Genomic DNA, 26,214 nt, shown 5'->3' with positions numbered 1-26,214 from the left:
CGTACCGAACCGATCTTTCCTTCCTCTTTTTTTTTTCACAAAAGTTTTTTTACTATTTTTGTTTTATTTTCTTCTTTTGGTAAAATAAATGTAAAAGTTTACAATTAGGGAAAACTGAGAATTAAGGCTGGTGGGCCTACAGAAAATGCAAGGCCTTGATGGAAGACGGGTGACATGGAGAAGATTGTTTTGCTCCCAACCAAAACCTATTTGTTCAATGCTTCCGTGTGGTTCTTTCCGACGCTGACAACATTCTTGTGTCTCAATAGTAGGGAGCTATAACTTGCAGTAAGTTGAAGAAAACGCCTGTACTAGAGAGGAGTAGCAGGATCATTATTATGCATATTGGTAACATATTTTTGGTCACTCTATTTTTGGGGGAGTACATAGCAAAACTATCTCCCAAGTGGAACCCTTTAACAAGGTTGTCTTAGGAACAAATATTTGTCTAACTTGTTGCATTAACGCTGCAACCATTGACGTATACAAATACAACTTAGTATTATCCCCACAACTGAATCGAAAGTAGAAGTATCATATGAAGTCCCCAATAAATTTATGATTTCTGTCACCCAGACTCTGCTAAATTCAAGTAATAAAAGACAACACGCCAAAACTGGCAAGGCGAGTTTGATGATACTCAACATTCATTCCACTTCATCTTCCTTGGCTCTAGCCCTATACTGACGACCGGGTCTTCTTACGACATTCAGAGCTGTTTGTGGTTCATCTTCTTCCATGGCAGAAACAGTGCTGTCTTCTATGGAATCTAAGATAGGCATTACACCTCTTCTTCCCTCAAAACCCTTGTCTGCGTTTCCTACTTTGCTCTCACCCGTTTGATTCTTCTTCGGTACAAAAGCCACCGATGTCGGAAGCTCAACCAGAGGGTCTTCAAGAGGCTCGTCTCGGCTCCTGATCATGCTGAGAAACTCCATGTACGCTTTCCTGTTAGATTCCTCGTCAACCTCGCCTTCGTCAAACGTGTACCGGGTGTACTTTGACGGGTTTCGAACATAATCTGGCTCTCCAGATGGATGGTCTCGCTGCACTACTATACTTGTCTCCATCGCAGAATCTCCGTCACCACCTCCAGTTGAATCGTCGTCATCTCTGACATCAGAACTAAACCGAACACGCTTCTGCAACTTCGAGTCAGCTTGGCTTTCTTTCCTCTTCAGTATCGGTTTCAGCCCATTATCATCCGAAGCGCCAGCATATGCCTCCTCAGAAACCACTTTCTCCTTTTCCGACATGTTATCCTGATGTCCCTGCAAAGAGTTAGTTCATAAGTGAATCATTACGAGTTTTACAAAAAAGGAAGAGACTTTGTTCAAAACAGACTCTCAAAAGTTACCTCAGAGACGTGCAAAGAGTTCAACTTGTTAACAGCATCAGCGTCTTCTCTAAGCCTAATCTCCGCGGCGATGTAGTTAGCACGAGGATCCTTCTCTCTTTCATTGAAAGAAGAGGGAAGCTCCTCCCACTCATCTGCTTCCGTCTCGTAGTCGTTCACATCCTTGGTGTAAACGCCGCACAGTTCCTCTCCTACAGCCACTTTGTCATTCTCATCTTCCTCTTCCTACAAAAATAAAATACAGATAAGCCCTTAGCGTAATTGATAATGGAAACAAGATAAAGAGATATACAATACATACCTCCATGTCGAGAGTAGTGTCCATCCCGATTGAGGATTTGATCTCCCACTCCTCGTCGTTGTAATCATCCGGCTTCTGCAACACAGTGGACCCTGCTTCGTCTTCTTCATCGACGTTGTTCAAATCGTCTCGATCATTCTCCGGGAAGCTTGGCTGGTGGGGCTCCGAGACCTCTTTCTCTCCTCCGCTCCGGTCGCTTCTTGTATCGATACCGTCGTCCGCGAGACACCATAGAGAGTTCAGAGAAGAGGCCGCAGATGAGGATGAGAGAGATCCAAATACCTTGTCGATCCTTACTCTGAAACTTTCCTCCATTCTTTGCTTTTTCGAATTTGGGTGGGGACGATGATGGCCGAGATTGAGGGATTTTATGCGGTGTTGGGGATTTATATGCCTCTGTAGCCAAACAAAACCGACATATTCAGCAATAGTTCATCTTCAGTTAATGGGCCGGGTAAAAGCCCATTTAATATAATGGGGCTTCTTGGTAGGTTTGGCCCTTTACATGAAATCCGCCGTTATTCACGAGCTTCTTAAACTAGGTTCAAAAGTAGATGGTTCACTTCAACTACTCTGTTTCTGAGTTGCATCTGCCGACAATTATTACAGGTCCAAGGCAGATATTACCATAGAAGATCTGAGGGAGAAATGAAGAAGGCAAAGAGAGGGATAGAAAATAGATCCAAGAAAGCTGGAAATGGAGATTAGGACAGTGTTGATCCCTCTTGGAATACAGATTTGTGTGTTGCCTGAGAGCCAAGCAAGGCCTAAATAGGGAGTAAGTTCTAAAAGTCTCTTATCTCCTTCCCTCTTGTCTTTTCATTTAGTCTTGTGTCTACTTCAACATAACTTACCATTATGCTATTAATAAGAGATCAATCGACTTTTTATTCATAAATGATGGAACTGATTATATTATGATTTAACATTTACACATGGCTCGGAGCCATGATGTTTGTTTGGATTCGTAGAAACATTCAGACAAAAGCAGTATAAGAAGACATGAAAAAATTTGAGGAACTTAAAAGAAAAAAAGTGTCGCTGCAAAACAAAACCAAAAACAAAAGAAAAAAAAAGAAAGAAAGAAAGAATCTACGTTCTACCGCTTGTTGCCGTCGAAGAGCTGGTCAATGAGATCCTCGATGTCCTCAGGCTGGTACTTGACATACTTCTCAGTCTGGCGACCAGGATCCAAGTACTGTCCAAACCTAGCCATGAAGGCCCTGTAGGCAGGTATCATAACCGCGGTTATAGAAACCCTCAGCTCGCTCTGCAGCTGCTCATCATTAATCACCCACGTGGTCTGCGTCTTGTGTATCTCGTCGAAAGTCGCGTTGAAGCTCTTGAACCTCTCCTTGAGATTAGGCTTCACTATCTTCCCGTTGTGCATTAGCCCCTCGTGTCCCAAGAACCCCAGCAGCTTCCCCCACGTCTCTCTCTGGTAGTTTTTGTGATAGTTCCTCAGCTCAGACGACCTCCTCCTGCACCACGTGTCTCCCACCACCTCGTGTATCTCAGCCGATCCTTTGATCTTCTGCACTATGTATCTCCCGTTGTTCATCATGAAGATGCAGCTGAGTGGTATGTCTTTGTACAGCTTCGACTTCGCCTCCATGTTCCCGTCTAGTAGGTCCATTATCCTCATCAGCTGGCTCGCAAAAGCCGAGCAGGCCGAGTTCCCCTCTCCCTCTTCTTGATCCGTCTTCGAGTGGCTCTTGAACACTTGTTCCAACGTGTCTTTGTATTCGCATGAGTACTTGAGGTAGTTCATAGTGTACCTCGTCAGAGGATGCACCGCTCCTCCTGGAACAGGAGTCTTGCTTGAATCTGATTTGATAGAGTTTTCCAAATCAGAGAATATGTTAATAGCGCTCTCTCCCAAGCGGGAACGAGCGCTGGTCACATCGTTCCTCAGCTCGGTGCGGAGCTCTTCGGTGAAGAGCTCCTCCATGGATTGAAAACTATCCCTGAGAGTCTCGTAGATATCGAGAATCTTGAATAGTTTTTCAGTGGATCGCCTGGTCATGGCCACGGCCTCTGCAAAACCCAAGAGCTGGATGGTGAGGCCGTGTGTGACGATGCAGAACAAGCTCCCTTCGTCTCCTTGGAAGATCTTCTCCGCGAGTTTGTGCTCGCCGGGGAAGAAGCGGGAAGAGCAGTTCTTGAAAGTCTTGTTCCATATAGGAATCTCTCTCTCGAGCTCACCCCAGCTCATCTTCTGCACCTCGTCGACGCTCACTTTCTCGAACTCGCAGTCACGTTTCAACGTACGCATCAAGATGTTCCTCCTCCCGACCAGATAAACCTCTCTGCATTCCCAACCGTACCCTCCTGCTCTCATCTTCTCCGCTATTTTCCTCAGCAACGCAACCACGTCCTCCGAGTAGCCAGGGTATTCAATCTCCTGATCACCACCACCTTCGGGAACAAGCACCTGCTGGTCTTGATCTTGAGAGACCACCGCATCGTCCGTGCTCTTCCTCTGGCTGCTGGTACTGTCGTCTGTGACCAATGCCGCCTCTTTGATGATCACGGACTCTTCTAGAAGGATGCGGAACTCGTCTTCCAAGAAGGCCATCGCACGCTGCTGGATGGATCCAGCGTGGTTGATCAAGGGCTCGTGATGGTCCAGACATGATTTGGTATTGAGCAAGAGTCTCATGAGATTCGAGACACGATCCACTGCTTCGAGAAGCGAAGAAACTTCCTCTTGATCTTGGTACCATACTACTGTCTTCGGCTCGCCGGAGTCGTATTTGGAGAGTTTGTCCTCGAGAAGATCCAAGAACTTGCCAACGAACTGTGGGATCTGAAAGTAATCACCACCTTCCTGATCTCCTTTCTCCTCGGTGGTGGTGTCGTCTCTGTGCTCTTCCTTGTGAAGGGAGAGGCTCGAGAGAAGCTGGTCGAGTTCTTCAGACAAGGACTCGAGGGTTTGTTGAATCTCTTCTCCTCCTTGTGAATCATCAACCTTGTCTCCTGCAGGATCGTGTTCTGTCTCTGCATTGCCAACATCTACATTCTCTTTACTGATACCATCAGACTCATCTTGGGGATGAGCAGCATCTGAAACGACGTCGTCCGCGTTCTCCTCTCCCTTGGATTGGTCGTTGTGATCAGGGTCCTTGTTGTCGTCGTTTTTCTCCATGGAATCTTGTTATATCTACGTATACGTAAAGCTTCAAAAAAAATGGTGTGGTGCAATTGGGATGGTGAGGAAGGAGAGATTCATGTGTTTTTTTTTGTTTAGGTTTAGAGATTTGTGGTTTGTGGTTTGTGTGGATAGAGAGAGGTGATGTGGAGATGGTCACAATGGGCTGAATCGAAGAAGTAGGGGAGCCTTGTCTTTTTTTTGGTGGTCGACCGTTGACTTTTCTTTCGAATTCTAAACAACACCATTACCATGTATTCTATTTTTAACCGTGATAGAAAAAACCTCATCATCAATTTAAATCTTTTTCAAAAATTGGTTTGTTTGTGATATATTTATTCCCCAGAATGTTAATAAACATTGAAAGAAAAGTTACTATATATGCATTTATGAACAATCATTAGAATTTTTACCAAAAAAACAATGATTTGAAAATGGAAAAAATTATATGATTAAAACACGGGGTAACGTGGGAGTATGGTGCGCACGCACCTTCCTCTCACAACTCTATACGTGCATGCATAAACCATGCTTTATTTCTTGATGACCCATGTTTTTATTATTGAAAAGAGAAAATATAGTAGGAGAAAAGAAAGGCAACAAAAGCCCAAAGAACAATTAGGCCTGCTTCAATCAACTAAACCAGCAGAGGGGAACATGTAGGTGGTGTTGTGTCTCATAGTTTAGTATCTTCTTCACACATACAGATACATTGAACATCAAAATATTAATTGAATTACAAAGGCAGAGGATGATCAAATGGTAGGAAGTGAAAGAGTCCAAAAAGAAGAACTATTTTGCTAATGGAGAAACCCCAAACTTGCACGTTTCTCTCTTCCTTTCATCATTAAGAAAAATTAGGAATATAAATGACATTTTCTTCTCTATTTTTTTTTAAGAAGTCAATGAACATCCCACATAAGCACCTTCCTTTTCCCCTACTCATTCTCATCAACTTCTTATTATGTATAAATGTTCTGACAAAGGAGCCACTTCTTCTACCATTTATATTACACAACTATAATATATTCATATATGTAAGTGTACTCGTGAGGATATATACATATATAAAGAACCTCTCCTACTGTCATTTAGCTTGCAAAGCCCACAAAACAAAACGTTACACGAGTCTTCCTTCTCTCTCTCTGTCTCTGTCTCTCTCGCTCCCCGTTCTTTCTCTTTAGAGACACAGTATTGGAAGAAGAGAGAAGATATGGAGGTGGAGAAGAGGACAATGGTGAATGGAGGCATGAAATTACCAATTGGATACAGGTTTCATCCAACGGACCAGGAGCTTATCCTTCATTACTTGCTCCCAAAAGCATTTGCTTCTCCTTTGCCTTCCTCCATCATCCCTGTCTTTGACGTCTTCTCCACTCATCCTCTTACTTTCCCAGGTCCCTTTCTCTATTCTTTCTTCTACGGCCTATTCATATGTGTGTGTGTGGTGTGCATGTCTATGGTCTATATCCGTGTGTTGCCTTATGCTCAAACATAAAGGGTTATTTTTCAGGGGATCAAGAGGAGAACAAGAGGTACTTCTTCTGCAAGAAGAGAAGTGAAGTATCCAGTAATGCACATCGAATCAAGATTTCATCTGGTGATGGTTACTGGAAACCTACCAGGAAAGAGAGAGAAATCATTGCCTGTGGTAGAAGAGTTGGGATTAGAAGAACACTTGCTTTCTATGAAACAAACAAATCATCTTCTAAATGCAACAAAACCAGATGGAGCATGACAGAGTACTGCCTTGCCGGTTTTGCATCAACTAAGGTACATACACCACTAGTTCTCCACTATAATTGAAAAAAAAAAAAGAGTCTAGACTTTGGACTAATGGGTTTAGTTTGGTACATAAAAGCAGGTGTCTGGAGATTGGGCGGTGTACAATGTGTATGAGAGGAAAGTATCCAAAGGAAGAAGGCAGAGGAAATCAAGCGGGAGATTTGACGAAGAAGAATTAAGTTGCATAGACTTTACGATTGGGTCAGATCATGAAACCGGTCCTCCACCGCCCTCTCCTCCTACCTCAGCTGATGAGTCAGGGAGCATTATTTAAAACGTTGCTCCTTAACCCTAACCTACTCCACTTATGTTTCTTTCAAGCTATTTAAAAAAAGATTACACGTCTTGATCCATTTTGATCCGAAAGTTGTGTGAGTGGGAGATTTGTTGAGCAAACCTAATATCTGTCAAACTTGTTAACTTTTACAACATTGTCGTGGAGTTAAAAGTGATATAGCCAATGTAAGACGAAGTAAAGTTGAATTAAATGAAAAAAATAAATATTTATTTTTCTTAGAAGTGAACTTGCATTCCCTTTCTTTTCAAACAGAACAAAAGATCCATAGCATCTAATGTGTTACATATGAGACTGAGAGGAATTTTGTATTAAGTTATAATACAGGTTGATGCACATAAGATATTTTATATTAGATGGATGGGTGACATATAAAATGGTGTGTTAAATAGCACAAAGAGACAAAAGAAAGAGTTGAAATTGAAATTAAAATAAAAGAAGCCATCGCATGGGTTGTCGAGAAGCTAACGTTTCTTCGTGTCGCTGACACATTTCTAAAAAATGTCGAGAAACCAAAATCGTGGACGTGATTGTTTTAAACTTAGCAATGTGTGTGAGAGTTGTATACCAGGAAAACAATGTGATTTAAATATAAGATCAATGAATTTTCATGATTTGTTAGATAATACATGTAACCAAAACTTTCTCAACTGTAAATGTAGAAAAAGACGTGTAACTTGTGTGCTAACACAAAAAGACTCGATGCAAAACAAAAACAAAAAATAAAAAGATGAAAGATTGAACTTAGTTTATGTAAGAAGAACAGAGTGGGGACATAACATGGGTATGGATGTGAACATTATAATGATTGAAAATACAACAAGCTTGTGTCGATTTTATTGCATAATTACTAGAAAAAGAAATGGTGTAGAAGGTCAGAGACAAGTCACATGTGCAATGTGCACCATCATCCAATGTAAAATCCACAAAAAGACAATATCGATTAAGGCAATCTAGGTTTCTCCTCTTTCCCACACAAATACACACATTACCATAAACATGTCCTCTTTTGCTTTTAATCGAAGCAATCCTTGGTTTTCAAATGTAATCAAGAAAACATCGTAACAAAGTTACCTGCATTAAATAAAGGGAACAAATAAGTAATAAGCTGATGAGGAATTAAATGAAAAGTGAATGTGAACAAGTATGTGTATTGTGTGTGTGAAGAGTTAACTTGGCGCCAATGGTCTTTTGGAATATGCTTAGCAAAGCACATTTAATTTTCAGCACACAAAAGGTGAATTTAATGTAGGTTGCTTCAATTGTAAGCAAACATTTATTAATTCCACCAAGACTTAATCACCAACCAGATCAAATATGAAGTACAAAACAATAATTTGTTTATGTGATCTTGCATAACAAAAAGTCATTGACAGAATTTAATAGATGGTCATAGTTGTCTATCACAATCACCCTAAAAACAACCGAACTTAAGACGTAAAATAGCGCAGATTCACTGATAAAGAAGCTGCTCTACCCAATTGGTTAGCATTTTTAAAAGATCTTTCATAATAATACTTGCTGGAATTTATATCTGTTTTCGAAGTGCTAGAGCGATAAGAGAGATGAAAGATGTTTGACCAAAAAAAAAAAGAGAGAGATGAAAGATAAAAGGAAGTAGATCTGTTGTTCTTTTAGAAGTGGCCCATTAACAGAGTAGTTTGAGTGAAGCTTTCATACTGAGAGTTGAACTCAATAAACCTAGTATGTTTATGGGCCTTAAAGAAATTAAAATTATAGGGCTTATAATAAACAAAAACAAACATCTCTAAAGGTGGGTAAATCCATCCATTATCCAATAAGGAAAAGAAAGACAACGGAGAGAAATAATTAGTGAGATAGTCAGAGAAACATAGAAGCCTTCCTAGTTTGGCAAATCCATCTTGGAACTTGTCCCTGTTTCTTTCCTTCTTGTCTTATTTGGCATCAATCACAACAACCACAACAAGGTACTATCATATCAACCATACAAACACTCTCATTAATAACCACATTAAAATAAAAAAGTGTTGATAACGATTTCAAGTTCTTAATGAGTTCAAAGGTGTGAGGTGTGCAGCTCACTCGTGTATGTGTACGGCACAGTGCTCATAACTGTCTGGTCAGAACGTGTCGTTACAAGATGATCTCTCGCTGCCGGATGTAACAGTCCAAACACAAAAAAGCAACCAATCTCTTTTTTCCTCTATATTTCTATTTTTTATTTATAAAAAGATTACGATCACCCTTCGCATCATCCACAAAACGAAGTTTTGTACTGTCTTTTTTTTTAACTGAATAAGTTTTAGGAAATTAGACCTACTAACCATACAAAAAACACATCACAACCCCTCTTTATTAGCAAAATTGTTCGTCACTCAGATAGATATTACAGACAGTACTCAAGTGTACTTATCAGATTTTTTTTTTTTTGTGTCTGACGAGAAACTAGCGTAAAAGAAGTAACTCTAGAATAACCATGCTACATCACATTTATAAGTGATGAAAAATCCAATGATTATGTGTAGAGAGTGCTGCTCAAAGGTGATCTCAAGTTCCTCATCAGACATCATCATGATTCTCAATCTCAGACTAGTTTTCAATAAGCGAATGGGTCTGTTTTTTTGGCAAAAGAGACGGCTTCGATATCAGGCAGGTCAAACTCCTCTGGTATCAGTGACAATTGAAAGTCTGGTAGCTCTGGCAAACCCTGCATCACCCTGTGGTTTTCCATATTCATCAGTTTTGCTCCATCTAATATTTTACTTGATTGTATTTTTAGTTTAACTAACGCTTACTTTCCCTCTTCTTTAAGCAAGTATCCATACATTTGATATTTTTTAAAAGCAATTTCTGGAATCTTCTGGCTCAAATGCTTCATAACCCCCCAAATAGGAGGAGCCCTGTAAAAAAAGAACATGCTGGTCCAATTCACAGTTCACTTGCTAAGTGATCAATGTTGGATATCTATAATCAAACCTGGTTACAGGAGGAGACAAATAGAAGTCAACACAGGCCTTCTTGCTTTCTCCTAGGATCTCTGAAGCTGCGAGGAAACAACACACTGCCCTCGCGTGGCAAGCTGGCTCACTTCCCTTGTCTGTTACCAGTCCATGGTAGTAGTATGCTGCAGCCTGTCAAGAAAAACAAATCATAACAGAGAAACTGGTTTATAATAGAACAATAGAGATCATATTTAAAGAAACCATGTGATCACTTTCCAAAAAGAGCTTTGGTCGGATATAGGCTCAGCTCAATGAAACATTAGTTTTAGACCTCATTATTTTTGGAGGTTGTATACTTAGACATAGTCCCTCAAATTATGAAAAACAAAAATTATATGAAAATTTATAATAAATGTTTATCCAACCCTAGCTTTCATTTTCATACATACCTTTGCTTCCAGAAACTTCCAGAAGATGAAGAGGAGAAGCTTTTTGGCGCACACATTGCTGACTACGTCACAACCAGACAAGCATTGATATGCCTGAAATGATGATTGGGCACATTTATAAGAAGTTAATAGAGAATAATAGGGCAAAAACCTATAACTGTCCCAAAAGAAACATGCCCCCAAGTTACAAAGGACTGAAGGAGATGAAGATGTATTAAAATATGAGAAAGACCTTAGAGAAATAGATGACTTGCTCACATGCAAGCCTTCTCTTCACAGGCAGTGTAACGTTCTTGCAATTAACTGCTAACCCAAGTTGAAACTCAGTTCCCTGCAGCAAGATTCAATGAGAATAGCAAACTAATTAAAACACATACAAGGTTCGTATTTAGGAGTCATTGTTTCAAAGTGTGTAACCTGGCCAAGTGCTTGGATTGAAAGAGTTTGCAAAACACTCTCTTGCATATCATCTGGCAATTTACTCCTGCAAAATGTTCAGCTATGTAAATATATTATGTGATCAAGCCTGATCCTAGATTTTTCTACATATATTGTCCTTCATACTTTACATCAGGAGGAATGCGAGGCAGAATCTCTTGGGTGCAGAACTGCAAGTATCCAGACGCCTTGAGCAGCAAGTCAACAGCGTCTCTCTTGCAACCTGTTTCAAAAGTGACATAGTAATCAGGTTTTTACAAACAGAAGTAAAAGATACGTGTGGAGATCCAACCAAGAGGCCAAACCACTGGAGACCACACAGACGCCATGGCCAGAAGCAGAACTATCCTCTGGAATCATAAGAGAGTTAGCTTCAGCCAATGCCAAAGCAGCCATCATGTGTATCACTGTCAGCATATCTATCCAAAGGTTTGTGAAACATAGCTCTGCCTGTTTTCAACATTTGATATATCATATTTCAATATTGTTAGAAGTAAAAGAATTAACAAAACGAAATAGAAGTACAAAAAAAAAAAAAAAAAAGAAATAGAAGTACAAGAATTAACAAAACGAACATACTCTTTGACAATCTCCAAGGGGTTTCCATTTGAACTCTACACATCCCTCCATACCATCCTTTTCTACAATGTCATATGAACATTTGGTTTTACCACACACTACTAATCTAGTAATCTGTTAAATTAATTAAAAAATTTATAACACGTACTTTTCTTGATAAGACCGGTGAGAAGAGACAGGTACTCCTCTAAAGCTGTACGTAGCCCAGAAAAGGCAGAACCACCTGCAAATATTTTTAACCTAGACTTTGAATATGATTCTCAAAAATAGGAACCTTTTTCTTATGACACAAGAAAACAGGAAGAAGATGGTCTCATTTCTTTGGATACCTGTGTCCTCAGCTACCAACTGAATCTGATTCCTCAGATATGCCAATCGGTCGATGGTTGTCTTGGAAGCAACGCCTTTGAGTTGACGCTGATGATCAGACTGAACAGGAACACGGAGCTGTAGAAGAAAAACTACTGATTCTTGAATGATACTCCTCTTGTTCTTCCTTTCCACACCAGCACAAGCAGACGTAGCACACCCCATGCTCCCTCTCTCTGTCTCGCTCGTTCTATGTTATGCTTTTTTGGTAACAATATATTATCACCCTACACATGCGGATACACAACATTGAAAAACCATCAGAAAACATATGGAGCTTATGAATGATATAAAAATAAAAACATGTGGAAGAGTATCTGAGAGCTAACTAACAGAAGAACAGAGAAGGCATGTGAAGGAAGGAAGGTTGGTTTGAATGTTCTAGAGTATGATGGGAGAGAAGAAGGTGGAAACAGAGTTACTTATAGGTCTGAGCGTTGGATGCAATCCACCCACATGCTCTCCCTATTTTATTGCAAATAGTTTTGATAATATTGTTTTAGTTAACCAAAGATATAAAGAAAAGAAATGCAAAGAATGCAAAAATTCAGTCAAAAAAAAAAGATATAAAGAAAAGAAACTGCTCATGTCTTTCAGTTTAGCCAAAGTTTTAATTATGTTTCTCCTGGAAATATGTGAATATTTCATTACCACATGCCAAAATTTAATTGGCTCTCCTGTGTCTATTTTCTACTTGCTTCCTTGTTCATTTACTTCCTTAAGTTTCCGGCCATCTCGATTAACATAATCAAATCTCTTTTTTTAATGGTTAGTACATTTCTAATTCTAAAGTCCATATATCTTTCTTCTAAGATGATGTTTAAACTGTGTTAAATTAATTCTTCATTGAAGAGCACATTTCTCCCAACAAAAAAAAAAACGAATTTGTTGTGGTCCACTAAACACTATTACATAATCCAAGAGTTTTTATTATTCATTAGAGAAACTCATCGTTGATCAAATTTCTCTTTATTCTTTTTATCCCAAGTTTTCAACTCTAAATTTTCTTCTTAGGTTTTAATTTTATCCCAAGTTTACAACTCTAAGTTTTCTTCTTAGGTGTCAGTCAATATGTCACTGAGTGAATGGGATCGTTGGCTTGTAGTATAAACATTATCACGTTGTCAGATTTGCAAGCGAATAGACTGTATTGTTATTAAACGAGATAATCAACAGAAGATGATAACAATGTTAATACAATACTCCAGGGAATATCTGACTCTGCTTATAGATCGTGGCAGGAGACAAGCTCTGTGTGTGCTACACAACTTGCACTGTCTAAATCCCCCCAGATTTACTTCCAAAAGAAAAATGAAATGGGCCTATTTTAATGGCCCATTATCAGTAAAGAAAACAATCAGGCCCATCGTTGACTTTTTTTTCTTTTCTGAGTGTGTGTGGGTTATATCGTTGCGGTGGGAGGGTTCACGATCTGAGGAAACCAATCGCAGATCTGTGACATAACAAATTCCAACGAAGATCCATGGCCATCTCCTTAGCTAAGCTTCTGATCTCCGCCTTGGCGGTTTTCACGCTCGTCACCGCTTCGTTCGCGACCTCGGAAATGCCGTTCATGGTGGTTCACAAGAAAGTTACTCTCAACAGGCTCAAATCCGGCGCCGAGCGCGTCCTCGTCTCCTTCGACATCTACAACCAAGGATCTGCGTAAGCCTCTCTCTCTCTCTCTCTCTATCTGATTTATAATGCTTTTCGTTTCCGATCCGGTTTAGTTTTTGACTTGCATGAAAGAGATTAGCTACTGTAGAAGAAGCTATCCTTAAGATCTAATTGTATGGATGAGAGTAATCGGTAGCTATTAAAAACGAAGCGTTTTGAGATATATATATTTTGTGGTTGATGATTCTCAGGACGGCGTATGATGTGACTCTGGTTGATAAAACCTGGATTAAGAAAACTTTTGATGTTGTTAATGGAAACACTTCAAGATCATGGGAGAGACTTGATGCGTGAGTTCTTCTTCTTCCTATTAAAAACATTAATGTTTTTTTTTAATATAGCCGCTTGAGAATTTTTGATTTAATGCATGCAGAGGAGGTATTCTGTCTCACTCTTTCGAACTTGAGGCTAAGGTTAAAGGGCCCTTCTATGGTAATCCTGCTGTCGTTACTTTCCGCATCCCCACAAAGACTGCTCTTCAGGTTTGCCTTTTATAATTAATCTTTCTTTTCAGAATGATTTAAATCTTGTAGTGATCATTGTTTAAACTAAAAATACGTTCATGTGATGTGAATTTATGTATTATTGTTTTTTCTTGTTTGTAGCAAGCCTTCTCAAATCCAATACTACCTTTAAACATTCTCGCAGACCTCCCTCCAACTGACCCGCTTGCCGTGGTAAACTTTTTTTTTATATTTTTAAGGACCCTTCTTTTCATTCGTCTCTTTTTTTTCTTCTCAGTATTGACTTTCGTTTTTTGTCTTTGGTTGTGCCTTGGATGTTTCTTTTGATGCTGCTATAATTAAATATCAGGCCAAGGTAACTAACTCAATGTGTAATTCTTCTCTCTCCATCATGTGAATTTATCGGAAGTAAGTTCTAATCTTACTGTGTTTTCAATTTGTTGCAGAGGATTCTGGCGAAATATGGATCACTTGTTTCAGTGATATCGATGGTGGTTTTGTTCATATACTTGGTAGCAACGCCTTCAAAGTCCAATTTAGCGAAGGCTGGCAGCAAGAAGAAGCGCTAAGTTATTTGAAATGAAGCTAAGAAGGGTTGTTACGGTGCTTTTTTTTTTGTGTTTAGCAGTTAAAACACAGTTTGAAAACTTGTAAGAAACGTAGAACACACTTTCACTTTGGTGTTTGCAGCGGACTATGTTAAAGAGTTATTTTGGTTTTGCGTCATAACGTCTTTTTGACAGCGTTGACTAGTCATTGAGTTTTCTCTTTTTTTTTTTTTGTCAACATGGAGTTTTCTCTTTTATTATTTTGATCCTGCCTTTTGCTTTTTAATTTTTTTTCCTGCCTTCAAGATCCTCCATGTCAATGATGATTTTGAGAGACCTACCTTGAGTGACTTCGTCCGTTAAGAAAAAAAAGCATAATTAATAGATTCGTAAACACGATGGCTTTCAATTTCATTAAGAATACAAACAAACTGTTTACGCTGTTCCAGTTCTCTTTCGCATTAAGAAAATGATAAATGATTACTTGGAAAATATACAAGTTTATATCCTTTTTTCACTGAAAAAAATTAAGTTTATTTATCAGCAAATAATGTAGACTGATTTAGTAACTAATAGTCTAATACTATCAGCGTACTGTGTTTCAAAAAAACAAATACTATCAGCGTAGTGCATTATTCCAAGAAGCACATACAATAACAAACATCACCAAAGCCCGTCTAGCTCAGTTGGTAGAGCGCAAGGCTCTTAACCTTGTGGTCGTGGGTTCGAGCCCCACGGTGGGCGATTTGTCTGTTTTTTTGTTTAACTCTTTGTCGTAAACAGTGTTTACTGCGGTAACTTTTGATAGTAATAGTTGTAATTGTAAAGCTGGCAAACTGGGTAGCAACCAGAAGAGATTTTTCCAAATGAAAAATAACAAAAAGTAGTAAGTGGGTGTGCCCACACTCTCTATCTTCGTGTGTCCCTCTCATCTTTTAAGATTACACAAACCAAAATAGAGAGATAATATTGTGAAAAGAGAGAGCACTATAGTTAATTCAAGAACACAAATTTCCAAAAAAAAAAAATCAAGTTGGAATCCTGAGGATGAGCTTACTCTTCCTCACTACCATACGTTTCTCTTTATTCTTTCAAACAAAAATCCTAAGTTTTTTTATCATCATCATTTAGTCTTAGGCTTAGGCTTCAGCTGCTGCTATGGCAGGGACTGGAGCAACACCACCGGTGGTTGGCCTGAAATCAAATAAAACATAAATAAATAAGTTTTTGCAATTTCACAAGGTATTGAGGGAAGTAAGGAGAGAGAGAGAGGATCTTACAGGCCAACAAACACTTTGAAGGCATCGTATAAACCCCACTGTGCTCCAGTCAATGTTCCTATCATCACAATTCTTAGAGGAAGTCCTCTTGTGAACAGTCCCACCATTCCTATCTTCTTCACCGCCTGCAGCAACATAACATTACATTACATTACATCCAAAATCCAACGTTCATCCTATAGCATAACAAAATCAATAGTTTATGACTATTGTACTCAAGAAATTCGACTTACATCTCCAACGGTTGCTCCCTTAGCGTTGTTGAGGAACGACACTAGATTATCTGCAGGATGGGAGACAATTGCACAAAACACTCCAGCAACATAACCTCCTGCAAAACTCACACCAAGTTGCAGACCTTTGCTGCACTCGTGTTTTGGGTTCGGGATTGCGTACTTGTAGATCATCTCAACAATGGTCTCAAACGAAGCAAACTTCATCATCGTGTCTGTATTATCAACAAAACTTTGCTTATAACTAATCATGTATTATGATTCATGAACCAAAAAAAAAGAGAAATAAAACATATATACTGTGTAACATGTTTCAAAATTTAGGACAGAACTTACAAGGAATCTGACGTCCCCAAAGTGGAGCAAGACCCTTGTACAAGCTGCAACAAACAAAAAAAAACAAACAAAATCAGACACAAATGGCCAACTGTAACAAGAAAGAGACTGTTGTTACTAATGCCCAAACACTCACCCTCCGTATCCTTCGGACTTGACAAACTTAGGAAACCCATCAGACATCCCCCTGGCGAATCCAGGCTGTGTCTGAACACGGACCTTAACAGCTTCAAACGGGCAGAGCGCAATATCGGCGATAACCTCAGCAGAGGCGGAACCAGCAAGGTAGATGAGGGTCTTGTATTTGGCGGCGAACTCAGGTCCAGCGAGATCAGAGTAGTACTTCTTAAAGAACTCGTAGAATCCAAACTTGCAGGCACCCTGAGCACTGTAACCCAACAGAGTAGGAACCCATCCACGGAAGAAGCCTTTCACTCCTTGCTCTTTCAGCAAAATCCCAAAACCAGACGAGATGCTCTTGTACTTAGCCGGATCAATCTGGTTCCCAATATAATAATAACATCAAGACCAAATTGAATCAATCCACAAGTAAAAAATACAAAATTCAGACAGAACACTCAACTAAAAACAGATCAAAATGTTCTGAAACAGAATTATAGACACAACAAAAGGCTAAAACGCAGATCTACAGCACATCGATCTAAGTAACATATATTTACCTGCATATTACACTTGACGAGATCAAGAGGGGTGACGGTCATATGAGTGAGACCACAGCTGAGAACTCCACCGAAGGTACACGCGGCGTAGAAGGCAGGCGAGTACATCTCGATCCCCTTCCCTGGCTCCGTGGGAGACGCAATGAGAAAACTCTTCCGAGACAGCATCGTCGGAGAAGGAGACTTCTCGAGATTGGAGCTCAGAAGAGATCTCGGAGATGAGGAAGAGGAATAGAGGAAGCTAGGGATCAGAGAAGTCTTTGGCGTTTCCATCGCGACGGGAGGACGGACGGAGATAAGATTCGCAAATGTGTTTTTTTGTCGATGTCCCGATCTCTCTCACGCTGCCCAAAAAAGAAGACCAAATGATATTTTGTTATTACCTCATGAATCTCGTCCGTCTCTTTATTGGGCAGTCAGATTCCGTTAGAATATACTTCCGAATAATTACGACAATACCAGCTATAATAATTTTTTTATTCTCGAACATGCCATGGCCCATGGGCTTTTCCAGGGACGTAAAGTTCACGCCGTAAACTCGTTGACCCATATAAAAGGCATGTAATGATTTTTTTCTAGTTTTTATTTGTTTAAGCTATTTTGTTGAGAAAATTAGATTCTGTTGGAACAAGGCATATACTTTGCATCAATTAAGAAAATACCATCTGTCTTAGGGTCCCGCCCTACGGGGGATATCGTAATCTAGATTATTATTATTTATATAATTTTGTAATTTTTATTTTAGATTTGCATGTAGAAGAGATGTTTATGATATACTACAAAAGAGTCATATTACATCACTTAAATGGTATAAAAAAAAGAGTCAATTAGGTAGATATACATGAAAGTGTAAGAAATTAGAGAACTACCCTACGCGCTTTAAAACACCTGTGTCCTGTAGTCTTTTTGGATTTTTTGACGGTTTTGTCCCTGCCCTGAAAATTCATCAGCTTTCTCTTTCTTTCCCGTTCCATCATCTGCATCATATACTTCTTCTTTGATAATCTTCTCTCTCGATTCTCACTCTTCATTAAAGTAGAAAATTTATCATCCAAACAATTTATGATTTTTTCACTGAATCTTTCAGTCATCGATTCCTCCAATTCCACAACAAAGCTACACTAATCTTTCCTCTTCATCTCATATTTTTCACCATCAAATCAATTAGATTGATGTTGTAAACCCATGGACTCAGATAAAACCAGATCTCCCAAAAAGCTTGACAATTTTTCAATCTCAACCGCACAGAAAGATTTTGTCCAGATTTGAGAATATCCCTTGAATCAGAGTTGAAGGAATCACGAATCTGCAGAGGAGAAGAAACACAGTAAAGAACTCATGCATATTTTATTGTGTGTTAATAAAGGATGTTTGACGTTAAGAGTTAGCGTAATATATTATAAGAATTGTTAGCGGATAAATTTTCTATTAGAAACATATACTTACAATATAACAAAAACAATGACTTTAATCTTATATGTTATTATTTACCATATACAATATTATCTTAGATGTTATTTTTTGTTAATATATGATACAACTATGGTTAACCTTAATAATATATAAGTTAAACAGATAATGCTGTAGTTAGACTGATAACTTACTTTGTAACATTTAAGAAATCATGTATCAGCTAACAATATATACTTTTAACATCTTACCAACTGTTTTAAAATCGAACAGATAATCCGTAACAGTTAAGAAAATACGTATCAGCTAATAAACAAAATAAATGCTTTTAATCTATTAATGATATTTTCCATATAAAACATAAAGTCAGATGTATTTTATTAGTTTTTATATGATATAGTAATGATTAACCGTTAAAAATAAAGTTAGAATAGATAATGATAAATTTAGTAAGTTAATCTTTTTTGTAGCATCTAATAAACCACTTATCAATTATCACTAGTTAGTTTTAGCATCGTTTCACATATTTTTAAAACGAAAACATATTTTGTAACATCTAACCAAACATGTATCAGCTAATGGTAATATATTCTATAGAAATTTACAGCCTGTATCATATCACCATAGCTAATTTGTAGCAAAGAACTTTAACAAAAGCTTTAACAACTAAGCAAAGATGAAAGATGAACTCGTTCAGATGATTGTGGTCAACATCCAGCAAGTCGACAAAGAGATTACGGTAGATGAACTTGTTCAGATGATTTTATAGCAGTTGAAGTCAGATGTTGTGTTGAAAGAAATATACTTAGTTGAAAATGGATTCTCATCAGTAAAAATAGAAAAAGAAATAAAGAATTCATAGTAGAAACAGAAAAAAAAATTATAGATTTTTAGGAGAAACAAGAAAGAGGGAAAAGGAAAAAATGTTATTGTCTGGGGAGGGATGTGGAAGAAGAGTCAGGAGAGAGAGAGAAAGAGAAAAGGAGATGATAGTTTGGGCAGGGATAATTTTGGGTTTTAAAAAAATCAACAGTGTAAGAGGTATTTAGCTAATTATGACATATTCTGTGTATATAGAGCCTAATATCTCTAAAAAAAAACAAATGATATCAATTTGAAACACTTATTAATAAATGTTAGTAAATATTTTTTAACATCAATTATTGTACTTGATGTTGTTATTAACTTATCTTTGTTTATATTAATTTTTATCAAGCAAGTAAAGATCAAATCAAATATATAATATATTTGCATATACATGTAAAAATATGCAGCTTACTGGAAACAAAAATAATTTTAATCTCTACTATTGTTTCTGTTGTTCCTTATTATTAGTTGAAATATCGAAAAAACCACCGGACTGGAATCGGATTAGACAGGTCTAGAAGTTTTCTGAAAAAATTCCAGTCGGCAGAACAGCTGCTCCATTCGGGATCTTCCATTCGGTTCTCTACTCGACTCTTTTTCTGCATGTGCTCCTCTAAAAGTTTCATGAGCTACTTCAGATCTAAAATAACTCAAAAGAAAACTAAAAAGATTTGATAAAGACTTGAAAGCGATTTAGAAAACATATAAACAATGTGTCAAAAACACAATATATCAAACTCTTATACCAAAGATAATGTAGCTCAGTAAATATTTCAAAACACTGATGACAACTTCCATAAAAAATGCGTGGGAAAAAATATACGCTTTCGAGCTCAAACAAAAGAATTAATTATATGTTTGTAAGCGTTTCTTGACTGGGAACTCTACAACTTTGGAAGCCTGAAATATTTATGCCCCTATGTATGGACGAAGCATTACTTGTAGACTGGCATTAATGACAACACAATGACGGTGGTTACCCATCTTGATGCATATTCGAGTTCTTGTCTATGGCAATACCAAAGAAGCCTCGTACGTAGTATGATTTAGAGATTTGAGTAATATGTTGGGTGGGGTCTATGGTATTTCTCTGTTTAATGTTCTGTTATTAAAATGATTGCTTCCGTAAGAAGGCTAGTTGGTTGTGGTCTGGCTTGGATTTAAAGGAAGAGGCTAGGAAGAATTTTTTTTTTGAAGTGCGGAGGTTGGTAATTCCCCCCTGAGATGAGCTATAAAGTTCTTATTGAAGCATGAACCTTGAGTAGACAGATGATTGTATGCAAGAGTAGAATATATCCATGACTGCATGATTTGCAAAATCAATGAAATCATAGGCTGCCAACTCTAAAACAGATGCATCCATTTATTTAAGTTATATATATGCCCAAATGTTCTTCTCATATTTAAGATGAAAACAACAACCAACCACGGGGGTGGCTGGTGATTCAATGCACTAAGCTTAGATATGAAATCTTGGGGACACAGCTGAACGAAGACACACTCCCAGCTATTGCAGTTACTGGATTGTTGGCAGTACGTTTGTTTTGAAGGAAGTAGCCTTGTTGTTGCTATCAAGTAAACTGCTCACATATCCTAGCTGCCACCTGTAATATACGTAGTGAAAGTTAGATTGTTTTTAATTTAAATTTCGTAACTGAAATAAACTGGTAATCTGGTAGAGCTTGAACCCACCTGTCCCAAGGTCTTTGAAAATCAATCTGTAAACAATATTAGTTACACTATTTTTACGGCTTGTTGCAGCCGTTTCGTCAAGTATTTTGAGACCACCAGGTGTTGTGACTCGTGAAAGCTGTACCTACGAAGACAGCATCATCGATTCATCTGAAATGGACAAATCCACACGGTAACTGCAATACAACACCTTGACACATGCCAAATTAAGAGTTAAGGGTAGAGGGTGAAGTTAGCTGCAAAGTAAGTTCAAATTCTGTTAAGCTAAATGTTGGTTACACCTCGCTGGAGCTTCTTGGAGCACTTCGATCAACACCAGCCATTGTCAGATTGAATTCCCATCACTTTGCCGGTACAGATAACGTACATTGACTGGAATAGATGAAAAAACAGTGGAAAATCATTAAGCACCAAACATGGTTAGTGTTTAGTTAAATAATAGAGTTGCGTAACGCGTGAGGTTGTCTTTTTATGACATATTTATTAGTTCTGCTACGGTGAGATATTCAATCTTCTGCAAAATGACGATATTTTGTTTATGTTCTTGCTGCTGCCATGCCATCTCTGACCTATCTAATGCGTATATGATCATTTTGAAAAATCTGTAAAGAAATCAGTAAAGACCACCGGAATCATTTATACACTCGAGGGTAATCAAATAACTGAGAGTAGCTTACTTACCTCTCATAGTAACACTGTCCTGCAGCTGTTTCTGAGTCAGAGTAGATGCAAGTTCATGACATGGCGTTGAGAAATAACAAACTGAAAAGGGATATAACCTTAGATTCAGACAAAGTTAAGGTTAATTTAATATGCATTAATGTCGCAAACAAAACACTCAAATGAATACATAAGCAGGAGCTCAATTTTTAACATTAAAACTCACCCCACCTTTGGCGACAAATGCAGAAGAGCATAGGCAAAAACAGGAATGAATAAAACAATAGATTTACTTGGAGGAGCAGAAACCTCTGTTACAAACAACTAATTATTGTAGGAAGTAGATTGATTGATTGATACTGAAGCAATGAAGTAATGGATCAAAAGGGATTTGATGAATACTTACAATTTTAACATCAATGACGTGAATGAGCAAGGTGGCTCTCACAAAAACACTGCGACCAGCGAAAAAAAGAAACCAAAGCCATGAGCCGCTCGATCCTTCATGATCACCACTTGTAAAACGAACCGAAACTCTGAACATCTTACATAATTCCACTTTCATTCTGGAAAAGCAATTGTTCCCGAGTATATATACATCTAGTTAACATCTCTCTCAGACTGAATATTAAAGGAAAAAAGAATCATATGTTCCAAAAATATGCCGGAACAGAATCAGATCGACCTAGCCTTTGTGGGAAGAGATTGGATATACCGATGAATATGTACAGTTTGGGTCTTGATTGATCATGTGAACCGATAGAGCTACGATCCTGGATTCATACGAACAACACATGGGTCGATCAAATGAAGGTGAAAATTTGAAAGAATAAAACAAAACCCCATAAGAGAGAGAGAGTCTGAGCAATCAACCTCGACCCTGGAAGAATACCTGCCAGCCTTCAAATCAGCAAGAAGAATTGATAAGTTAACCATTAAACAGGAAAATGAGATTCTAGTGCGAATCTGCATCTGTTCTCGAGAGATCCGCTGTAAGCGTCGGTTCGGCCAGGTTCGATCATTAACAGTGTCCTTCATGAAAAGTATATGTGTGCTACATGGATCTCCACTACTCTATCAAAACCAGCTTCGATAGTGTTTCTTCCAGGGAGGCGAAAACCATTTACAACGCTCGAGAAACCATTCTGGAGTAATCACGACACCTCCGTTACGAAACTCAAAGGCCATTGCTTCACCGTCGCATCGATGAAACCGAAGAGCAGAAGATCTATTCCTTAGTTTTTTTTTCATTATTAGGGCCATACACAACACAGCAATTTACAGCAGAAGCCCAACGCGCGAGCCCAACACGCTTTGTTTCAGTAATCCGACGTGTCGGTCACAGAGAGCATGAGTTTCCAGGCTGGATGCTGACTTGGCGGAAGGAGGAGAGAGTTAACTGAATCTATTTATATAAAATAGAGCTTGAATCTCTCCTAGGGTGTCCACACAGGCAGACACGTCATAAACTCGCTTGATTTTGTGTCGACACGTGTCCCGCTTGATGAAACGCACCGCTTCATTTATTCGGTTCACATATGGGCTTATGTTTGTTATGCGCATGTCCAATGAAACTGGGCTAGATTTCGTTTTTTTGGTTCTCGGCCCTGTGAAACTCTCACCCAGCGCTAACCCTAATTGTGTTCTTCGTTAGTATGTGTTCGGCGGCGAGGACGATGATCCATTTTCCTCGATGTTTCTGTAACGAATCGACATGATTTCTACGACTTTAGTCACATCTATTCAGATTATCTCTCCTAACCAAAGGGCACTCGACTCTTCCACTTCCTTAGCGTTTATGTTGCTGTACATCGACGTTACCACCACCACTCTTTATCATTCAATGGAGTTCTTTAGTTCTTTCCAACATCCTTTTGTTTCTCCCGCTATTTAAACACTTTCACTGAATCGCTTCTTCTCTGAAATCTACCATAGAAGAAAAATTTATGGCCATGAGCTCTGTTAAATCCACCGGAAATTCTCCCGTCTCCACCGGAAATTCTATATGGGCTTGACGTTGATATGTAACAGTGACCTCAAATCTTCCATTGATTTATCTATCTTCCGTTCTCTGAAAAGAAATATGATTGTCGGTTTGTCTCTATAAAACAGATGTACGGCCCAAGGGGGTTTTTATGGCAGAGACGATGTATGCCAGAATCTGTGCTGTGATAGTTTGTTTAGGTCCTTACAAAGTTACTTTTTTTTTCTTTGTTGGTGGCTGCTATAGGAATCTTGACCCATCGGGTGACGTCTTCTCTTACGCACAGGTTAACCTTTGGGTTGGCGATTGCATAATTTTTTTTCTGTAAGATTGCTAATTTCCTGTAGTACATATTTTGTTCTTATTGCTAACAGGTGGTTACGATGCATAGTTTGATTAAGCTAAAAAAGCCAAGAGTAGAAACTAGCTGTGCCGGAACCAGCATTAATCAAGGTTTATTAGAAGACTAGACTGGAATCAAGTATTTATTTTGTAGATATGCTATCACTCAGTTTCTGTATATGTTTTTTTGCATGAAGAGAGAATCTTCCTTTAGTTGCATTATCGATGCCATCACTGATGGAAAGGTGTTTTGCTTTAAACCGGCATATCACACCCAGCTTTAGTAGTAGGTAACTGTTGGTTATTTTTTTCTATTTTTTTAATCCCTTGAGGTCATTGTCTCTCTTTAAGCACAGTTTCTAAATCATGTATTAATTCTTGATTGTTAGCAGGAAAAGGATTCCCTATTGACAACTACTGTGATCATAGAGAAAGGCACACCAAAATTTGAGCTTGATATTCAGCAATATGATACAATTGTAAACATTTAAAGTTTCTTCATACACAAGAAATGATAGTTTTCTTCAATGTGTCTAATCTTAAAAATCTTTAGAAAATGTTTGCATATATCAACTTTCTTGAGTTTATTCGCGATTGCAGATGCTGCACTTCTCTTTGCTTCTTCTGAGCTGACCTATACAATTCCATATGTTTCAGTAAGGGAATCTGAGTTCATATTATACAGGATGCGCTAATCAAGTGTTTCAAATCAATACATGAGAGAGAGGCAGTTAAAGACAACAAAAGGAGCACTGAAACAGAAATTCTCAAGCTGTGAAAAAGCGATAAGAGTATCACGATCACAGCTTCTTCACCTAAGAATCTATTTCTATTGTTCCTTCGTATGGACTGAGTATGTGTCAAAAGGTACATTCTATAAATTCTCATATACCAAACTGGTTTTATTGTGAATTTTCAAGAGTAGCCAAAGCAGCAAACATATATGATTCTATATGTTTGTGTGATTCTCAGATCGGGATGCTCGCAGATTCTCGAGAAAGAGTGGGATTGATAAATAATGTTTGAGAAAACATAAAGAGCGAGCCAAGTCGACGCTTACATAACGAAGATGCAAATGTATATATCGAAAAAGGAGAGTTTTTTTTTTCTTTTACCGGGCAGATATTTTTTTTTCTGAAAATAATATTAGCAGTTTATATTATTGCTAAGCAGAAACTATTTAATTTTAGTTAACATTTAGAAATGTATATTTTACCCTCATTTGAATATAAATGAACTTCCACTATTTTAATTTTATTATTTTAATAGATTATATGGTTTATTTAATATATATATATATGTATATTTAACTATTGAAAGCTAAAATTTTCATTTGACTTTATTTATAATAATAAGTAAAATAAAATAAGTGTCCGCAAAAAATATCTTAAAACATAAATATTGGGGTTATTTTTGGTTTAATCCATTTATGATAGTTATAATATAAATTCATTAGAAACTTATACACATAGTTTTAGCCAATACAAAGAGGAAGATAAAATGTGATAGTTGTTAGGAAAAAAAAGTGTGATAGGTAGTACCATGCATGTCAGTACATTTTGAACGAGAAAACATACAATAGCCTTACACTAATTACCATCTTTTTTTTTATCAAATAAAAAAATCTATGTTATTTCTTTAGAAAAAGGTATACATAATTAGCTATGTATTGACCAAAAGATAAATAGTTAAATATGTAGGCACACGTATACACACACAGTTGTTATCCAGAAAAATGCTTTGGTTTAAATGTTAACCAATCCATTACTAAACCAATTGTATAAGCATAAAATTCTTCTATTCAATTTTGTTTTCTCTTTGAGAAAGCTTCAGTTCAAAATTTAACAAATTCATCAACTAAATCAATTAGTTAAGCAATTCGGTTAAGTAAATTTTGTTGGTGTTATGTAATCATAACTTTTTGAAAATTTAAATACTTTTTTATAAATATACTATTAATTTTATTAATTCATTGTCTGCTCGTATGGCGGGTTTACCCTAGTTATATATAAATAGATATCACTGCAAGATCTTTTTTTTCAGAGTTAGCACACAAAAAATCTCAAAATAGTACACACTAAACTTTTTAAAATTGATTTAGTGATTAGATTTAAGATTTAATATTTAATTTAAGAGTATAAATTTTTGTTTAAATTCAGAATTGGTTTGATTTCATTTCAGTTTGGTTTAGTTTGATCTAAAAACGTTTAAAAAAGTTAGTCAAAATTAGTTTGATTTGGTATTTATTCGGTAAAATAAATAAATTATATATAACTAATTTTAAATTTGGAGAAATTGAAGAGCATTGAGTAAAGAGTAACTGAAGAACATTAGCATCTTTTAATTGCTTTTCTAAATGCTTTTGAGATAAATTTTGATTGGAAAATAACGAC

The 26,214-nt window shown here is 37.6% G+C and overlaps 6 protein-coding genes, 2 long non-coding RNA genes and 1 other non-coding gene across 21 annotated transcripts; 4 read left to right on the top strand and 5 right to left on the bottom strand.

Moving 5' to 3' along the window:
- Nucleotides 1–515: 515 nt before the first annotated feature.
- Nucleotides 516–2,031, bottom strand: LOC108817229 (uncharacterized). The gene is made up of 3 exons (XM_018589873.2): nucleotides 1,659–2,031; nucleotides 1,358–1,582; nucleotides 516–1,271 (listed from the first exon to the last, which is right to left on the bottom strand). The coding sequence occupies exons 1-3, from the start codon at nucleotides 1,971–1,973 to the stop codon at nucleotides 648–650; spliced, it is 1,164 nt and encodes a 387-aa protein (XP_018445375.2). The 5' UTR covers nucleotides 1,974–2,031; the 3' UTR covers nucleotides 516–647.
- Nucleotides 2,032–2,556: 525 nt separating this feature from the next.
- On the bottom strand, nucleotides 2,557–4,909 carry LOC108817192 (exocyst complex component EXO70B1-like). Its single transcript, XM_056990807.1, has one exon. The coding sequence runs from the start codon at nucleotides 4,804–4,806 to the stop codon at nucleotides 2,758–2,760; it is 2,049 nt and encodes a 682-aa protein (XP_056846787.1). The 5' UTR covers nucleotides 4,807–4,909; the 3' UTR covers nucleotides 2,557–2,757.
- Nucleotides 4,910–5,314: 405 nt separating this feature from the next.
- Nucleotides 5,315–7,118, top strand: LOC108817194 (NAC domain-containing protein 41). Its single transcript, XM_018589833.2, has 3 exons — nucleotides 5,315–6,206; nucleotides 6,323–6,582; nucleotides 6,674–7,118. Exons 1-3 carry the CDS (start codon nucleotides 6,023–6,025, stop codon nucleotides 6,866–6,868), a joined length of 639 nt encoding a protein of 212 aa, XP_018445335.1. The 5' UTR covers nucleotides 5,315–6,022; the 3' UTR covers nucleotides 6,869–7,118.
- Nucleotides 7,119–9,222: 2,104 nt separating this feature from the next.
- LOC108816672 (uncharacterized) lies at nucleotides 9,223–12,111 on the bottom strand. Its single transcript, XM_018589236.2, has 12 exons — nucleotides 11,982–12,111; nucleotides 11,609–11,875; nucleotides 11,428–11,502; nucleotides 11,280–11,341; nucleotides 11,006–11,150; nucleotides 10,827–10,923; nucleotides 10,680–10,746; nucleotides 10,495–10,593; nucleotides 10,263–10,355; nucleotides 9,848–10,002; nucleotides 9,667–9,771; nucleotides 9,223–9,588 (listed from the first exon to the last, which is right to left on the bottom strand). Exons 2-12 carry the CDS (start codon nucleotides 11,811–11,813, stop codon nucleotides 9,468–9,470), a joined length of 1,224 nt encoding a protein of 407 aa, XP_018444738.1. The 5' UTR covers nucleotides 11,814–11,875; nucleotides 11,982–12,111; the 3' UTR covers nucleotides 9,223–9,467.
- Nucleotides 12,112–13,043: 932 nt separating this feature from the next.
- LOC108814441 (uncharacterized) lies at nucleotides 13,044–14,538 on the top strand. Of its 2 annotated transcripts, XM_018587012.2 has the most exons (6): nucleotides 13,044–13,313; nucleotides 13,517–13,615; nucleotides 13,699–13,807; nucleotides 13,931–14,002; nucleotides 14,139–14,144; nucleotides 14,236–14,538. In XM_018587012.2, the coding sequence occupies exons 1-6, from the start codon at nucleotides 13,132–13,134 to the stop codon at nucleotides 14,356–14,358; spliced, it is 591 nt and encodes a 196-aa protein (XP_018442514.1). In that variant the 5' UTR covers nucleotides 13,044–13,131; the 3' UTR covers nucleotides 14,359–14,538. The 2 variants fall into 2 exon arrangements, with proteins under 2 accessions (XP_018442514.1, XP_056846233.1); XM_056990253.1 differs by having other exon boundaries at nucleotides 13,046–13,313; nucleotides 13,931–14,160.
- A 470-nt stretch (nucleotides 14,539–15,008) lies between these two features.
- TRNAK-CUU (transfer RNA lysine (anticodon CUU)) lies at nucleotides 15,009–15,081 on the top strand. Its single transcript has one exon. It is a non-coding gene; the product is annotated as a tRNA-Lys (tRNA).
- A 97-nt stretch (nucleotides 15,082–15,178) lies between these two features.
- LOC108814116 (mitochondrial phosphate carrier protein 3, mitochondrial) lies at nucleotides 15,179–17,253 on the bottom strand. Its single transcript, XM_018586611.1, has 6 exons — nucleotides 16,867–17,253; nucleotides 16,323–16,684; nucleotides 16,187–16,230; nucleotides 15,851–16,065; nucleotides 15,618–15,742; nucleotides 15,179–15,531 (listed from the first exon to the last, which is right to left on the bottom strand). The coding sequence occupies exons 1-6, from the start codon at nucleotides 17,137–17,139 to the stop codon at nucleotides 15,477–15,479; spliced, it is 1,074 nt and encodes a 357-aa protein (XP_018442113.1). The 5' UTR covers nucleotides 17,140–17,253; the 3' UTR covers nucleotides 15,179–15,476.
- A 3,115-nt stretch (nucleotides 17,254–20,368) lies between these two features.
- Nucleotides 20,369–23,070, bottom strand: LOC108858605 (uncharacterized). Of its 6 annotated transcripts, none has more exons than XR_008937023.1 (7): nucleotides 22,369–23,070; nucleotides 22,211–22,268; nucleotides 21,902–22,061; nucleotides 21,722–21,806; nucleotides 21,517–21,597; nucleotides 20,836–21,437; nucleotides 20,369–20,747 (listed from the first exon to the last, which is right to left on the bottom strand). It is a non-coding gene; the product is annotated as an uncharacterized LOC108858605 (long non-coding RNA). The 6 variants fall into 6 exon arrangements; XR_008937021.1 differs by lacking the exon at nucleotides 21,722–21,806 and having other exon boundaries at nucleotides 20,836–21,025; nucleotides 21,117–21,437; XR_008937022.1 differs by lacking the exon at nucleotides 21,722–21,806 and having other exon boundaries at nucleotides 22,181–22,268.
- Nucleotides 23,071–23,097: 27 nt separating this feature from the next.
- On the top strand, nucleotides 23,098–25,073 carry LOC108814946 (uncharacterized). 7 transcript variants are annotated; one of them, XR_001943725.2, is made up of 6 exons: nucleotides 23,100–23,765; nucleotides 23,854–23,932; nucleotides 24,019–24,111; nucleotides 24,211–24,300; nucleotides 24,422–24,688; nucleotides 24,794–25,073. It is a non-coding gene; the product is annotated as an uncharacterized LOC108814946 (long non-coding RNA). The 7 variants fall into 7 exon arrangements; XR_008937018.1 differs by having other exon boundaries at nucleotides 23,103–23,519; nucleotides 23,608–23,765; nucleotides 24,214–24,688; XR_008937019.1 differs by having other exon boundaries at nucleotides 23,104–23,765; nucleotides 24,214–24,300; nucleotides 24,507–24,688.
- Nucleotides 25,074–26,214: the final 1,141 nt, after the last annotated feature.

Source organism: Raphanus sativus, chromosome 7, assembly GCF_000801105.2.
Source record: "Raphanus sativus cultivar WK10039 chromosome 7, ASM80110v3, whole genome shotgun sequence".
Classification (NCBI taxonomy): domain Eukaryota; kingdom Viridiplantae; phylum Streptophyta; class Magnoliopsida; order Brassicales; family Brassicaceae; genus Raphanus; species Raphanus sativus.
Note: the sequence above shows the minus strand (reverse complement) of the source record. Positions and strands in the feature narration are given on the sequence as shown.

Coding starts and splice junctions, on each gene's coding strand:
- LOC108814116 (XM_018586611.1), bottom strand. CDS start 17,139: ATGGAAACGCCAAAGACTTCTCTGATCCCTAGCTTCCTCTATTCCTCT. Junction 16,685..16,866: donor TCGTCAAGTGTAATATGCAG/GTAAATATATGT, acceptor ATTGGGAACCAG/ATTGATCCGGCTAAGTACAA. Junction 15,743..15,850: donor AGGGAGCAACCGTTGGAGAT/GTAAGTCGAATT, acceptor ATGTTGCTGCAG/GCGGTGAAGAAGATAGGAAT.
- LOC108817192 (XM_056990807.1), bottom strand. CDS start 4,806: ATGGAGAAAAACGACGACAACAAGGACCCTGATCACAACGACCAATCC.
- LOC108817194 (XM_018589833.2), top strand. CDS start 6,023: ATGGAGGTGGAGAAGAGGACAATGGTGAATGGAGGCATGAAATTACCA. Junction 6,207..6,322: donor TCATCCTCTTACTTTCCCAG/GTCCCTTTCTCT, acceptor GTTATTTTTCAG/GGGATCAAGAGGAGAACAAG. Junction 6,583..6,673: donor CCGGTTTTGCATCAACTAAG/GTACATACACCA, acceptor ACATAAAAGCAG/GTGTCTGGAGATTGGGCGGT.
- LOC108814441 (XM_018587012.2), top strand. CDS start 13,132: ATGGCCATCTCCTTAGCTAAGCTTCTGATCTCCGCCTTGGCGGTTTTC. Junction 13,616..13,698: donor TCATGGGAGAGACTTGATGC/GTGAGTTCTTCT, acceptor TAATGCATGCAG/AGGAGGTATTCTGTCTCACT. Junction 13,808..13,930: donor CCACAAAGACTGCTCTTCAG/GTTTGCCTTTTA, acceptor TCTTGTTTGTAG/CAAGCCTTCTCAAATCCAAT.
- LOC108817229 (XM_018589873.2), bottom strand. CDS start 1,973: ATGGAGGAAAGTTTCAGAGTAAGGATCGACAAGGTATTTGGATCTCTC. Junction 1,583..1,658: donor ACACTACTCTCGACATGGAG/GTATGTATTGTA, acceptor TTATTTTTGTAG/GAAGAGGAAGATGAGAATGA. Junction 1,272..1,357: donor ACTCTTTGCACGTCTCTGAG/GTAACTTTTGAG, acceptor AACTCTTTGCAG/GGACATCAGGATAACATGTC.
- LOC108816672 (XM_018589236.2), bottom strand. CDS start 11,813: ATGGGGTGTGCTACGTCTGCTTGTGCTGGTGTGGAAAGGAAGAACAAG. Junction 10,594..10,679: donor CAATCCAAGCACTTGGCCAG/GTTACACACTTT, acceptor ATCTTGCTGCAG/GGAACTGAGTTTCAACTTGG. Junction 10,356..10,494: donor AAGTCATCTATTTCTCTAAG/GTCTTTCTCATA, acceptor TCATCATTTCAG/GCATATCAATGCTTGTCTGG.